This window comes from Phyllobates terribilis, unplaced genomic scaffold (assembly GCF_046119375.1).
Source record: "Phyllobates terribilis strain yellow unplaced genomic scaffold, ASM4611937v1 Scaffold_1__5_contigs__length_1240528914, whole genome shotgun sequence".
In the NCBI taxonomy this organism is placed as follows: Eukaryota; Metazoa; Chordata; class Amphibia; order Anura; family Dendrobatidae; genus Phyllobates; species Phyllobates terribilis.
Genome location: NW_027362761.1, coordinates 106540982 through 106557450, shown reverse-complemented (window position 1 = coordinate 106557450; position 16469 = coordinate 106540982). Strand labels below are relative to the sequence as shown.

Below are 16469 nucleotides of genomic sequence, written 5' to 3'. Positions count from 1 at the left end.
TGCACTCCACGGCCAGAGATTATCTCATCCGGGACCCCATGCAGCCGAAAAACATTCTGTATAACCAAGTTCACTGTATCTTTAGCTGAGGGAAGGCCGGTGCAAGGAACAAAATGAGCGGCCTTGGTCAGGCGATCAACTACCACCAGGATTGTATTCTTACCACCCGATGTAGGCAGTTCCACAATGAAGTCCATTGAGATAGACCCCCATGGGCGGGACGGAACAGGTAATGGTTGAAGAAGACCCATAGGTGACACACGAGGAGTCTTGTAATGAGCACATACCTCGCAAGAGAGAACATAGTCCTTAGTATCCTTCAGGCAAGTCGGCCACCAGAAAAATCAGCTTACGAACTCTTGTGTCTTCTGTACCCCCCTGTGACCAGCCAGCTTGGAGTCCTGGACCAGCTTGACGATCTGCAGACGGACGGCCTCAGGGATGTAGATACGTCGATCTCTGAACCACATGCCACCCCTAAGGACAAGACTGATATCAACAGGTGGATTGGCCAGAAATACATCACCGTCATAGGCTTCCTTGAACTCCTTCCACAAGTCCTGATCGTGAATAACTCCTATGAAGTTGGCATCGGATAGAATGGTCTTGAACGGGGCTCCAGGTACGGAATCCACAGCATGGATTCGGGATAAAGCGTCAGCCTTCCCATTACGAGAACCTGGTCGGTACGAAATAACAAAATTAAATTGATTTAGAAATAGATTCCAATGAGCCTGCCGAGGAGAAAGACATTTTGTGGATCTGAGGAACTCTAAATTGCGATGGTCAGTCAGCACTACGATCTGTTGTGTGGCTCCTTGTAGATGGTGCCTCCATTCCTTGAAAGCTACAATAATAGCCAACAGTTCCTTATCTCCCACAATCGTAGTTCTTCTATGCTGAGGTAAGTCTACGAGAAAAGAAAGCACAAGGATGTAGTAGAACCTTCTCTCCAGTTCTTTGGGAAAGAATGGCCCCCAAAGCATTATCAGAAGCGTCCACCTCCACAATGAACGGATGTGCTGGGTCTGGGTGGATCAACAGCGGTGCTGAGGTGAAACAGGTCTTAAGCAGATCAAAAGCTTCTTGAGCCAGTGATGACCACTTAAAGGGCCTTTCCTTCTTTGTCAAGGAAGTAATGGGACGGACAATATCAGAAATTTTTTAAACAAAACTTCTATAGAAATTTGCAAAACCGATAAAACATTGGACTTCTTTAACGTTCTTGAGTACTGGCCAGTCAGGGATTGCCTGAATCTTACCAGATTCCATGTTCAGCCCCTGAGGAGAGATGATGTAACCTAAAAAATGTATCTCAGAACGATGGAACTCACACTTCTCCGGCTTCATATACAGATGGTTCTCTTTCAGACGTTTCATAAAAAGATTTGACATGTTCTTCGTGTTCCTGTAGAGAGTCAGAAAAAATTAGAATATCGTCCAAATAGATCACCATGAACTGATCTAATAGATCTCTAAAAATGTCATTGGCAAGATGTTGAAACGTTGCAGGGGCATTACAAAGCCAAAGGGCATCACAAGATATTCAAAGTGTCCATACCGACATCTGAATGCTGTCTTCTATTCATCACCGGGACTAATGCGACTCTTTCCAATAATTCGGGGATCAAAGGCAAAGGATAACGATTCCGTATGGTTACCTTATTGAGTTCCCGATAGTCAATACAGGTTTTAGGGTCTCATCCTTCTTTTTTACAAAAAATATAGGTGCTCCTGCTGGTGAGGAAGAAGGACGTATGAAGCCTTTGGCCAGGTTTTCATCAATATACTCCTTCAAGGCTTGCAGCTCAGGAGCCGCCAAAGGATATACATTGCTAAAGGGTATGGCTGCCCCAGGAAGCAGCTCAATGGGACAGTCATAATGCCTATATGGAGGAAGCTGATCTGCTTTTTACTTGTCACAGATGTCAGAGAATTCTTTATATACTGAAGGTAAAGTAAAAACCTGTGTATTAGATTCCGTATCCGTGGACTCGGGGACAGCTTCAGTTATTGCTGAGTTGCTCCTTGTCGGGAAGGTAATCTCCTTGGTCTCCCAGTTGATAGTCGGGTTCGGAGAACGCAGCCAAGGGATGCCTAAAATCACAGGGAAATGAGGAGAAGAAATTAGCAAGAAAGAAAGTTGCTCCTGATGATTAAGCTCCAGCAAAATCTTAAGAGGTACAGTCTCCTGATCCACAGACCTGGAGATTAAAGGTGACCCATCCACTTTTTCCATGGTAATCGGAGAGGCTCTTTGCTCTATCTCAATACCATGTTCCTTGGCAAATGTAATGTCCATAAAGTTGCCCCCTGCACCAGAGTCAATCATAGCTGCACTGGAAATCCACTGTCCTCAACACAGGATCTTAATAGGGAGTGAACAGTGAGAGTTCTTTTCCTTCTGCTCCCTTGGAGGTGTAGTCATAGAGAGAGAATGGAATACAGCATTTAATGGCAGGCTACATTCAGAGATGTCAGACTCATCATCACAGTCATCATACTCCCCAACCGCTGCTAGCACCTTGTTAGGCCGCTTAGGACAGTTGATTAGGAAGTGGTGAGATTGGCCGCAGTAGAAACATAGCCTCTCTCGCAGGCGGTGCTCCCGGCGCTCATTACTCTCATGCCTCTGCACAGAATCAATTTGCATGAGTGCCTCCCCAACCTCCCGAGATGTTTTACCTGCAGGCTCTTTGGGAGGAAGGGAAAAGTTAGACATACGGTTAAATACAGCCAATTTCTTCTGCCTACGTTCAGTAAGGCGTATGTCTATGCGTACACAATGCTGTATAAACGCTTCTAGCTCTTCTGGTGACTCAGAGCAGGCCAATTCATCTTTTACAATGCTAGACAGACCTTTCTTTAAAATAGGCAATTGTGCATAACTGTCCCAATTAGTATCTACCGCTAATCTCCTAAATTCAGTAGCATATTCAATAACAGAACGTTTACCCTGGCGTACAGATAGTAAAGCAGACTCAGCGGTGGCAGAGTGGTTATGGTCATCAAACCTTAATGCCATAGCAGCCAAAAAATCATCCAAGTTATTTAACCGTGGGCCACGAGAATCGATCATCGGATTCGCCCAGGCGAGCGCTCGTGAGGTCAGTAGCATAATTACACATAGTACTTTGGATCTATCAGTAAGGAAATGGTCAGCATGCACATCAAAATATAGCATACACTGATTCACAAAGCTGCGAAATTTGTCGCGGTCACCATTAAATCTAAATGGTGGCAACTTAGGTGGGCTAGCTGGTGGCGGTTGCCCAGAGGGTCTAGTCACTTGTGCCACTATTTGCGTACTTATGTCCTGAAAAGCCCGTCGGTACTGGCACTCCAAGCCAGCTAGTTTGTTCTCCTGGGCCGCCATTCGGGTACCTAGGTCCTGTAAGTTTTGTCCAAATACTTGTTGATTGCGTTCAATGCCTCCAAGTTTCTTTTGCAGACCTTCCACATCCTTCTGCAGAGATCTAATTATGGCATACACCTGCTCTAATTTGTTTTCTGCAGACATTGCTCCAGCGGACTCCTTTTAAATGGCTTGAGTATCCTGTAACAATTATAATGGATAGCTCAGGAGTCCTTTTGCGTGGAGACACGACAGAACACAGTTTATAGGTGGAAAGTCTATATTATTAACACATGGTGAATAAACACTAGTGCAGAGAAAAACTCAAAGTCCATAAACACTTGAAGATGCTTGACACAAGAAAGTCTTTGTTAAGTCCAAACACAGTTAGGTACATATATATTTAAGTAAGTCCATATATATATATTTAATTGTCCAGGGAGGCCTGGATAGAAAGTCTCAGAAAGTCCAGAACAGACCTGTGTTCTGATTCTATTAATAGTAGGTAGGAACAGAGCAGAAACCAGCTTACGTGCTCAGCAAATGCAGGTGGGGGCAGAGGCACAAAGGAAGCAGCACGAGCAGCAGAGGCAGAAGGAATGCTGGAAACCAGGGTATTCAGAAGGATCTCTTGTGAGGAGGAGACTGGAGAATCACACAGGATTGCAGGAGAGTACAGGAAGCCAAGAAACCACCAGGAACTGGTCACAGGCAGAATACTCAAGCACAGGCTGGAGGGTGGGGTGGAGTTATAAAGCAGAAGACAAAGGGCACATGAGACCAAGGACGCCATCTTGAAAGAGGGCAGGAATGAAAAGGTAATAGAAAATGCTCAGAGTCCTGACAGCTTGACAAAGAAGACAGCTTTCAGCATTGTGTGAGAAGGGGGCTGGATGACTGGCTGATTTGAAAAGCAAAGACAGCCCCTTTCTCTGTCACAGCTGACGCATAGACAAAGAAGGGGGTGGGCTTAGGTATTGTAATGAGACAATTAGCCAAACCCACTCATACACTTCATTAATGAGGTATTAATGCAGGAAATTCTCTTTTGCATCCATGATTACTGTAAAAAACGGACATATCTCGGTGATTTTTATTTAGACACATGGTCTGCAAAACAACACAGACATGTGAACAGCTCCATAGACTATGATGGGTACGTGTTCTATCCATGAAATTCACAGATAAAACACGTACGTGAAAAACAGACTTTTGAATGAGGCTCTAATTACCACACTATTTGTACATGTAACCTACAGTATAAGGAAAACTATTATCTATTAGAGGACAATAGAGGTGGAGGAGGTGCTAGGGATCTTGACTGAGTCTTTAAGGACAGGTGGTGCTTTGAATCTCAGGCTAAAACCTGTTTTTTTCAGCTTCTGTCCAGAATTAGCCTTTAGCTTCCTCTAATTACCATGTGGCAGTGTGCCTTAGAACAGATTTTCAATTCAAGTATAAATCCCATGTATAGGACCTTCTTCTCTAAAAATGCCACTCCAACTAGATCATGGCAATTTTGGATGGCCATCTCATGTTTTGCTGTATCATGTATTTTGTGTATAATTACACTTTTGTTTTACGCAGATATAGAAAAAAAATAGCTACTTCAAAGTAGAGCTATAAAAAAGGCCATGAAAGTGTGATTTGTGGAGCTCTTTCATCTCATAACCGGTAGGTATCCCAGTAATAAGACTCCCAACAATCAAATATTGATTGCCTGTGCTAAAGCTTGGTATCAATATTACAGTCCTGGAAAACCCCTACAGTCATATAACAGCAGCCAACATAAGCCAAAGCTTGTATATTTATTCATTTTATGTTACATAATAGGCAAAAAATGCAAATATATCTCGAATATATCCAACAATGTGTTATATGTTTTCTTAAACTTTCAATGCAATTCATCATGTTTCTAGTACACGATATGACAGATTTTTGGCCAAAGATGAAATATATGACTTAAATGTTTATGGCGTTTTTCCATAGTTTTAATAGGGAAGCAATTCAAGCAATGGATGAAATACATGCCAACACATTAAAAGTATTGTCAGTGGACACACAAATTCCAAAATTCTCCTTTAATTTAATCAATAAGCAAATCTTAAAACAAAGCATCAAGAAAAAGTTTCCGCACCAGAGTTTTGACCCCTAGCTGGTGACCATAACCCCAAAGTAAATATTATATAACAGGCATAACCTTGAATTGTACAAATCCATAGGGTGGTAACATGGAATATAGCAGTTTTTTTATCTCTTTATCAATTCAAAGACCTGTAGAAATTTAGACTATGTACAACCAAAGTCCATTAAGATACATTATGTACCAGAAAAAAAATAGTTTGAGAGAGGAAGCACTCCTAATACAAAAGAGAAAACAGGATGGCACCATACATTGTAGTTAAAGAGTAACCGTTGTTTTCATTTTTATTGCAGAAATTAATAGTACACGTGAAAATAAGAAGCTTTGTAATATATCTTATCTAATCTGCTTCTTTTTCCTCCTGGACTGATTTTTCATTCTCAAAAGTCTCAATTCCCAGGTAAAATCTGTATTCTCTGAAAACAGAATTTAACATTACTGATATAGGAGACGACAGTTGCTACTAATGAGATTCTATCTCAATTTTAAAAATCTATCAGTCGCAACTGCCATCTGCAATCTCAGTACTGTAAAAATCTGTATTCACTGAAAGCAGATTTTACCTGGGAATTGAGACTTTTGAGAATGAATGATCAGCCCTGGAGGAGAAAGAAGCAGATTTTTCTGATAAGATTTATTACAAAGTTGCTTATTTTCACGTGTACGATTGATTAATGAAACAAATTAAAACGACGGCTACGCTTTAATGATTTTTGAATATTGGTACACAAAATAACCAAATTAATTTAATTGACCAGTAAGGACAACTTTGTATTGTGTATTATTTCATCTCAACAGTTGAATATAACCATTTAAATAGAAATGTGCAATGATATAGAAAACCATCCTACCGGATCTTCATTCTTATGAGTGTTTATCAGATCAGCCAAAAATTCATCCTGGTGACTTTCTCTTCTTATCAGGGGAAATTCATGAAGAAACACAGCTCCTTGTGTATAGTCACCAAATACCTAAAAACAAAAATATGTTCAGAACATTCAGAATCTGGACTGGATCTCTAAGTTTTCTTTAGGCAATATCATCGAACAACATTATATGACCATTAACATTTTTGATGAAAACATTAAAGTGAAGCTGTCAACATGATTTAGCAATATAAAGTAAAAGTATGGCCATAATGGTGATGCTATACTGATTAAATCGATACCTTTGGTGAATCAATTGGATCTGTGGTTGTTCTTTGATCAGGATTTGAAGTTTTTCAGTGCACAAGGGGTGGACTGTGGGTAGGGTCTTCTTTTCCTGCTCCATCCCCTTCGCCTGCCTCCTGTATTTCTAAAGCAAGTCACTGAGTCTTTAATGACCTGCCTCCTTTTTGAAATTTCACGCTGCCGCAATCATTGGTGTGGGCAGCACATTCGCAGTTTGATTCCATGGCTGGTTTTCAATAATATGGCTTCAGAGGTGGAAAATGCTCAAATCGAGATCTCAGCTCAATAATGTATCTTTATGTATCCTTAACGTATCCTTCTGCATTGGCCCCTCTACCAGTCTGCTGTGTTTCTATGACGACCACTAATTCTTCAGTGAATATCTCCTTTTCTAAATTTCATGCCACCGTCATTATTGACATGGGTGGTGCATGTGCAGTTTCATTCCATGGCCGGAATTCCGGTCTTCAATAAAATGGTGCCGGAGGCGGCGCATGTACAGATCGAGGTCTCGGCTTAATGGAGACATTATTGAGCTGAGATCTCGATCTACACATGCACCACCTCTAGAGCCATTTTATGAAGACCAGAAAACCGGCCGTGGAATCAAACTTTGCATGCGTTGCCCACGCCAATGACGAAGGCAGATCACTGAGGACTCAGTGACCTGTCATAGAAACATAGGAGGCAGCCGAAGGGGCCAGAGCCATAGAAGAAGACTCTACCCACAATCCCACCCCTGCGCACTGAAATCTCATTAGACAAAGGCTTGAAATCCTGATTAAACAAGAACTACAGATAGAATTCCTTCACTAAAGGTATCAATTTAATCAGCTTAATAGCGCTATCATAAGCATACCTTTAGTTTATATTGCTAAATCTTGCTTACAGGTTCTCTTTAAAGGAATGGTCCACTTTTGTAATGCTGGTTTTCTAACCATCCATCTTACCCTTCATTCTTGCTAGTCCATTAAAATATACACTAGAAAAAAATTAAACGACAAATAGAAGGGAGTATAACTACAAGATTATGCTTCGCAGAGTTTTTTGTAGCCTGCAACTATAGAGATGCATACATCTTCAGATTCTTCAAAGAACAAGTAGACACTAAAGCAAAGATTTGTAAAGAACGTTCATTTTTAATTTTAGATGCACTTGAACGGTATAAAAATATAAATAGAAGGGTAATATAGTCATCACTTAACATTCAAATGTTCAAAACCTATCCTAAATATATACAGCGTTCACTGGGTAGTCTAATTACTAATCACATTACTACTTACAAGTGTACACCACTAAAAACAATTACAATACTCAAATTAGGAAAAGTGAAAAAGAGAGTAAAGTGATGTGAGAGAATTAATATATTAATTTTATTATATTAAAACTAGTGATGAGCGAATGTGCCTGCCACTGCTCAGTACTAGCCAGAGCATCACGGTGCTCGACAAGCTCGGCGAGTATTTCCAGGTTGCTCGGACAGGAACTCGGGTCCCCTCCCAGCATGTTTGGCGCTCTTTAGAGAGCCAATGAACATGCAGGGATTGCCTGCCACGCACTGTAATGCCGCAGCCATGTTGGTTGTGGCATTACAGTGATTGGCTGGCTGCACAGCGTCATCAGGTCTATATCAGACCTGTCACCGCCGTGCTCGTCATAGTCTACCCCGGAATCAGGCAGAGTAGGGAGAGGTGCTGCTGAGCTAGGGAGAGATTGGCTTGTTTATAGTTAGCATAGGTATTCCACAACATATATATATAAATCCATCTGAACTAACAGTCCTTCTGAGGACTAATCCAGCTGCATATATTCAGTGGTGATAGCAGGAGTTAGGCAGGCAGGCATGGTATGTGGCAGACTGCAGTGCATATAGTGCAAGAGGGTTCATTAAACGTCCTGTTAGTATAGGTATTCCACAACATATATATATATCCATCTGAACTAACAGTCCTTCTGAGGACTAATCCAGCTGCATACAGTGGGTACGGAAAGTATTCAGACTCCTTTACATTTTTCACTCTTTATTTCATTGCAGCCATTTGGTAAATTATAAAAAGTTCATTTTTTTCTCATTAAAGTACACTCTGCACCCCATCTTGACTGAAAAAAAACAAATGTAGAAATTTTTGCAAATTTATTAAAAAAGAAAAACTGAAATATCACATGGTCATAAGTATTCAGACCCTTGCTCAGACACTCATATTTAAGTCACATGCTGTCCATTTCCTTGTGATCCTCCCTGAGATGGTTCTACTCCTTCATTGGAGTCCAGCTGTGTTTAATTAAACTGATAGGACTTGATTTGGAAAGGCACACACCTGTCTACATACAACCCCTGGCAAAAATTATGGAATCACCGGGCTCGGAGGATGTTCATTCAGTTGTTTAATGTTGTTGAAAAAAAGCAGATCACAGACATGGCACAAAACTAAAGTCATTTCAAATGGCAACTTTAGGGCTTTAAGAAACACTAAAATAAATCAAGATTAAAAATGTGGTACTCAGTAAGGGTAATTTTTTTCAGACCAAGCAGAGGGAAAAAATTATGGAATCACTCAATTCTGAGGAAAAAATTATGGAATCACCCTATAAATGTTCATTTCCAAAATTAACACCTGCATCAAATTAGATCTGCTCGTTAGTCTGCATCTAAAAAGGAGTGTTCACACCTTAGAGAGCTGTTGCACCAAGTGGACTGACATGAATCATGGCTCCAACACGAGAGATGTCAATTGAAACAAAGGAGAGGATTATCAAACTCTTAAAAGAAGGTAAATCATCACTCAATGTTGCAAAAGATGTTGGTTGTTCACAGTCAGCTGTGTCTAAAATCTGGACCAAATACAAACAACATGGAAAGGTTGTTAAAGGCAAACATACTGGTAGACCAAGGAAGACATCAAAGCGTCAAGATCGGAAACTTAAAGCAATATGTCTCCAAAACAGGAAATGCATAACAAAACAAATGAGGAACGAATGGGAGGAAACTGGAGTCAATGTCTGTGACCGAATTGTAAGAAACCGCCTAAAGGAAATGGGATTTATATACAGAAAAGCTAAACATAAGCCATCATTAACACCTAAACAGAAAAAAACAAGGTTACAATGGGCTAAGGAAAAGCAATCGTGGACTGTGGATGACTGGATGAAAGTCATAATCAGTGATGAATTGCGAATCTGCATTGGGCAAGATGATGATGCTGGAACTTTTGTTTGGTGCCGTTCCAATGAGATTTATAAAGATGACAGCATGAAGAGAACATGCAAATTTCCACAGTCATTGATGATATGGGGCTGCATGTCAGGTAAAGGCACTGGGGAGATGGCTGTCATTACATCTTCAATAAATGCCCAAGTTTACATTGATATTTTGGACAGTTTTCTTATCCCATCAATTGAAATGATGTTTGGGGATGATGACATCATTTTTCAAGATAATAATGCATCCTGCCATAGAGAAAAAACTATGAAAACATTCCTTGAAAGAAGACACATAAGTTCAATGTCATGGCCTGCAAATAGTCCGGATCTCAATCAAATTGAAAATCTTTGGCGGAAGTTGAAGAAAATGGTCCATGACAAGGCTCCAACCTGAAAAGCTGATCTGGCAACAGCAATCAGAGAAAGTTGGAGCCAGATTGATGAAGAGTACTGTTTGTCACTCATTAAGTCCATACCTCAGAGACTGCAAGCTGTTATTAACCCCTTCGCAACCTTGGGTTTTGTCGTTTTTGCTTTTTCGTTTTTTGCTCCTCTTGTTCCCAGAGCCATAGTGTCTTTATTTTTTGGACAATATGGCCGTGTGAGGGCTTATTTTTTGCGGGACAAGTTGTACTTTTCAACGCCATTACTAGTTTTACCATATTGTGTACGGGAAAACGGGAAAAAAATTCCAAGTGCGGTAAAATTGCAAAAAAAGTGCAATACCACAGTTGTTTTTTATTTTTATTTTTTTACCACGTTCACTGAATGCTAAAACTGACTTGCCATTCTTATTCTGCAGGTCATTATGAGTTCGTGGACACCAAACATGTATAGGCTATTTTATATTTAAGTGGTGAAAAAAAATTCCAAAATTTGGTAAAAAAAACTAAAAAAAAATAGCGCCATTTTCCGAGACCTGTAGCGTCTCCATTTTTCGGGATCTGGGGCTGGGTGAGGGCTTATTTTTTGCGCGCCGGGCTGACGTTTTATTGATAACATTTTGGGGTAGATCCTATGTTTTGATCGCCCGTTATTGCATTTTATTGCAATTTTGCGTCGACTAAAAAACGTAATTCTGGCGTTTAGAATTTTTTTCTCGTTACACCGTTTACCGATCAGATTAATTCTTTTTTTATTTTGATAGCTGGGGCGATTCTGAACGCAGCGATACCAAATATGTGTATGTGGGTTGTTTTTTTTTATATTTTATTTTGAATGGGGCGAAAGGGGGGTGATTTAAACTTTTATATATATATTTTTTTTTTATATTTTTAAAAACATTTTTTTTTCACTTACTGCATGCTTCAATAGTCTCCATAGGAGACTAGAAGCAGCAGTTGTCTGATCGTCTCTGCTACATACAGGGGATCAGCAGATCCCCTGCATATAGCAGAAATGGTCCTGTGCTATGAGCGCCGACCACTAGAGATTGTCGGAGATTGACAGCGGCATTTAACATGTTAACGGCTGTTGCGGGCACATGTCAGCTGTAAGAATCAGCTGACATGTGCTCGGTTCAGTGAGGGCTCAGCGCAGCAGCCCTCACTGAACTGGGGGTACGCAAATGTGCGTACTAATACGGCATGGGCTCTAAAGGGGTTAAAGCCAGAGGTGGTGCAACAAAACACTAGTGATGTATTGGAGTGCTCTTTTGTGTGTTTGTTTTTCATGATTCCATAATTTTTTCCTCAGAATTGAGTGATTCCTTCATTTTTTCCCTCTGCTTGGTCTGAAAAAAATTACCCTTACTGAGTACCACATTTTTTATCTTGATTTCTTTTAGTGTTTCTTAAAGCCCTAAAGTTGCCATTTTGAAATGACTTTAGTTTTGTGCCATGTCTGTGATCTGCTTTTTTTCAACAACATTAAACCACTGAATGAACGTCCTCCGAGCCCAGTGATTCCATAATTTTTTCCAGGGGTTGTACTGTAAGACCTCACAGCTCACAGTGCATGTCAGACCAAATGACAATCATGAGCTCAAAGGAACTGCCCAAGGAGCTCAGAGAGAGAATTGTGGCAATGTACAGATCTGGCCAAGGTTACAAAAGAAGTTCTGCATTACTCAAGGTTCCTAAGAGCACAGTAGCCTCCATAATCCTTAAATGGAAGAAGTTTGGGACCACCAGAAGTCTTCCTAGACCTGACCGTCCAGCCAAACTGAGAAGAGCCTTGGTGAGAGAGGTAAAGAAGAACCCCAAGATCACTGTGGCTGAGCTCCAGAGATGAAGTAGGGAGATGGGAGAAAGTTCCACAAAGTCAACTATCACTGCAGCCCTCCACCAGTTGGGCCTTTATGGCAGAGTGGCCCGATGGAAGCCTCTCCTCAGTGCAAGACATATGAAAGCCCGCATAGAGTTTGCTCAAAAACACATGAAGGACTCCCAGACTATGAGAAATAACATTCTCTGGTCTGATGAGACGAAAATAGAATTTTTTGGTGATAATTCTAAGCGGTATGTGTGGAGAAAACCAGGCACTGCTCATCATCTGCCCAATACAATCCCAACAGTGAAACATGGTGTTGGCAGTATCATGCTATAGGAGTGTTTTTCAGCTGCAGGGACAGGACGACTGGTTGTAATTGAAGGAAACATGAATGCGGCCAAGTACGGACATATCCTGGATGAAAACCTCTTCCAGAGTGCTCTGGACCTCAGACTTGGCCGAAGGTTCACCTTCCAACAAAACAATGACCCTAAGCACACAGCTAAAATAACAAAGGAGTGGCTTCAGAACAACTCTGTGATCATTCTTGACTGGCCCAGCCAGAGCCCTGACCTAAACCCAATTGAGCATTCCTGGAGAGACCTGAAAATGGCTGTCCACCAATGTTCACCATCCAACCTGACGGAACTGGAGGGTATCTGCAAGGACGAATGGCAGAGGATCCCCAAATCCAAGTGTGAAAAACTTGTTGCATCATTTCCAAGAAGACCCATGGCTCAAAATGGTGCTTCTACTCAATACTGAGCAAAGGGTCTGAATACTTATGACCATGTGACATTTCAGTTTTTCTTTTTTAATAAATTTGCAAAAATTTCTACATTTCTGTTTTTTTTTCAGTCAAGATGGGGTGCAGAGTATACTTTAATGAGAAAAAAAAAAACTTTTTAGAATTTACCAAATGGCTGCAATGAAACAAAGAGTGAAAAATTTAAAGGGGTCCGAATACTTTCCATACCCATTGTATAATCAGTGCTAGGCAGGAGTTAGGCAGGCAGGCAGTGTATGTGGCAGACTGCAGTGCATATAGCGCAATAGGGTCCATTGAACGTCCTGTCTGCTTCTGCTGTAATAGTTACAGATATTTGTAGAGTACACCATTTTTCTGCTCCATTTGCTTGTTAGCACTGCAGAATAAAGCCAGATTAGTTCCATATTTCAGCATTAAAAATCCAGAAATTTGAACTGAATGTGGAAAATATTGGCCTCCTTTTCCATTCTGTTGCAGTGTGTCGGTCAAGCTATTCACACTAGGTGCCTGTGAAGAATAGTATTAGTAAATTACAGGCCAGCTATTTAAAACCGTGGTTCTCTGTCAGACATATCACCTATAACAGTGTTCAAAAATCAGCCATTTCTGCCTTCCATTTCGTTGCAGTGTGTTGGTCAAGCTATTCACACTAGGTCTCTGTGTAGAATAATATTAGTAAATTACAGGCCTGCAATTTAAAATCATGGTTCTCTGTCAGACATATCACCTATAACAGTGTTCCAAAATCAGCCATTTCTTCCATTTTCATTTTATTGCAGTGTGTCGGTCAAGCTATTCACACTAGGTCTCTGTGTAGAATAATATTAGTAAATTACAGGCCAGCTATTTAAAACTGTAGTTCTCTGTAAGACATATCACCTATAACAGTGTTCCAAAATCAGCCATTTCTTCCATTTTCATTTCGTTGCAGTGTGTCAGTCAAGTTATTCACACTAGGTCTCTGTGTAGAATAATATTAGTAAATTACAGGCCTGCTGTTTAAAACCATGGTTCTCTGTCAGACATAACACCTATAACAGTGTTCCAAAATCAGCCAATTCTGCCTTCCATTTCATTGCAGTGTGTTGATCAAGCTATTCACACTAGGTCTCTGTGTAGAATAATAATAGTAAAGTACAGGCCTGCTATTTAAAACCGTGGTTCTCTGTCAGACATATCACCTATACCAGTGTTCCAAAATCGGCCATTTCTTCCATTTTCATTTTGTTGCATGGTGTCGGTCAAGCTAGTCACACTAGGTCTCCATGTAGAATAATATTAGTAAATTACAGGCCTGCTATTTAAAACCGTAGTTCTCTGTCAGACATATCACCTATAACAGTGTTCCAAAATCAGGCATTTCTTCCATTTTCATTTCGTTGCAGTGTGTTGATCAAGCTATTCACGCTAGGTGACTGTGAAGAATAGTATTAGTAAATTACAGGCCTGCTATTTAAAACTGTGGTTCTCTGTCAGACATATCACCTATAACAGTGTTCGAAAATCAGCGATTTTTTCCATTTTCATTTCGTTGCAGTATGTCGGTCAAGCTATTCACACTAGGTCTCTGTGTAGAATATTAATAAATTACAGGCCTGCTATTTAAAACCGTGGTTCTATGTCAGACATATCACCTATAATAGTGTTCCAAAACCAGCCATTTTTGCCTTCAATTTCGTTGCAGTGTGTTGGTCAAGCTATTCACAGTAGGTCTCAGTGTAGAATAATATTAGTAAATTACAGGCCTGCTATTTAAAACCGTGGTTCTCTGTCAGACATATCACCTATAACAGCGTTCCAAAATCAGCCATTTCTGCCTTCCATTTCGTTGCAGTGTGTTGGTCAAGCTATTCATACTGGGTTTTTGTGTAGAATAATATTAGTAAATTACAGGTCTGCTATTTAAAACTGTGGTTCTCTGTCAGACATATCACCTATAACAGTGTTCCAAAATGAGCGATTTTTTCCATTTTCATTTTGTTGCAGTGTGTCAATCAAGCTATTCACACTAGGTGTCTGTGAAGAATAGTATTAGTAAATTACAGGCCTGCTATTTAAAACCGTGGTTCTCTGTCAGACATATCACATATAACTGCATTCCAAAATCAGCCATTTCTCTTGAACGTGGAAAATATTGTCCTACATTTAAAATGGGCAAGGTGAGTGGCAAGGGAAGGTGAAGTGGACGTGATGGTGATGGTCGAGGACGTGGCCGTGGGCAAGCTCAAATTGTGCCACAACAAACACCTACATCTTGTCGCTTGACCTTCCTGTCCCAATTACTAGGGGACCGCAGTACACCACTATTGAACCCAGAGCAGTGTCAAAAGGTTGTTAATTGGATAGCAGATAATCCTTCCAGTCACTTTGCCACCACCACTACCACCCTGACTGTGTGGAAGACAAGTCCCAGTAGCCGTGAGTCTGGACTGCATATTCCTCACCCTGATCCTCCTTCCTCCCACCATGCTGAGTGCCCGGAGACAACTGATCCCATACTTGGACACTTTACCATTTCTAGATTCAGGCCTCTCACTTGGCCAACTACAAGCGAGTCAAGATGAGAACGCGTGTAGCAATGCACAAATATTAGAGCAGCCAAGGTCACACGAAGGCAACGGTGGGAAAGTGCAATTACTATCACAAGAGGTGGATGATGATGATGATGAGACACAATTGACAGAAAGTCAGGAGGAGGACCAGGGTGCGGAAGTGGAAAACGAGGTGGTGGATGATATAGTAACTGATCCAACCTGGCAGGGGGACATACAGAGCGAGGACAGCACCACAACAGGCAGGAAGAATCAGTGTGGTGGCCGCAGACACAAGACTGGAAAGCGTTCCTTGTAACGCCAACACGACGGAAGTTGTCAGTACAACTGTTAGGCTATGTGCCCACGATGCAGAAATGCTGCATATTTTTTACGCTTCTCCCTGGCAGGAAAACCGCATGCGGATTTTACATGCGTTTTTCCCGCCAGGTAGAAGCATTTGTCAAGCGTTTTTGCATGCATTTCTGCATGCGGGTTATCAAGCGCTTTTCCAAGCGATTTTAGCATCACTTGGAAAAGTGCTTGACAACTTGTTCACACTATAGTAGTGTGACCAAGTTAGTTAAAAAAAAAAAAGAATGAGAATGGTAAAAAATAAAAAAAAAAGATTATACTCACCTTCCGATATCCTCCCGGTGTTTTCTCTGCCGCGTCGGGTCTCTTGCACTGCTCGCGGTGGTGTGAAGGACCATGGCGACGATTACGCTGCATGTCCGCAAAATTAATGGACATGCTGCGGATTTTTGAGCGCAGCATAAATGCAGCGGAAAAATCCGCAGCATGGGCATTGACATTGCGGCTTATCATTGGGGACCATGGGGGACGGATTACCAAGCGTTTCCCAAGCGTTTACACTGCATAAATTCCGCAGCATAAACGCTTGGAAAATGCTTCGTGGGCACGCAGCCTTAGGTCTTCTTGAGTCTGGTTGTTTTTTAAAGACTCTGCAGATAACCCTAAAAAGGCCATTTGCACCACCTGCCAGGCCAGCATTAGCAGGGGTAACAAAACTATCAGCCTGACCACCACCAGCATGATCAGACACATGGCAGCAAAGCACCCGACT

General features: G+C 41.2%; 1 protein-coding gene across 2 annotated transcripts in view; it reads right to left on the bottom strand.

Moving 5' to 3' along the window:
- ADAMTSL1 (ADAMTS like 1) overlaps positions 1-16469 on the bottom strand; it is a 1187598-nt gene that overhangs the window by 897395 nt on the left and 273734 nt on the right. For both annotated transcript variants that reach the window (XM_073665475.1, XM_073665465.1), the window contains exon 2: positions 6350-6469. In XM_073665475.1, the coding sequence (XP_073521576.1) occupies positions 6350-6469 (120 nt within the window). The remainder of the gene's footprint in view (positions 1-6349; positions 6470-16469) is intronic.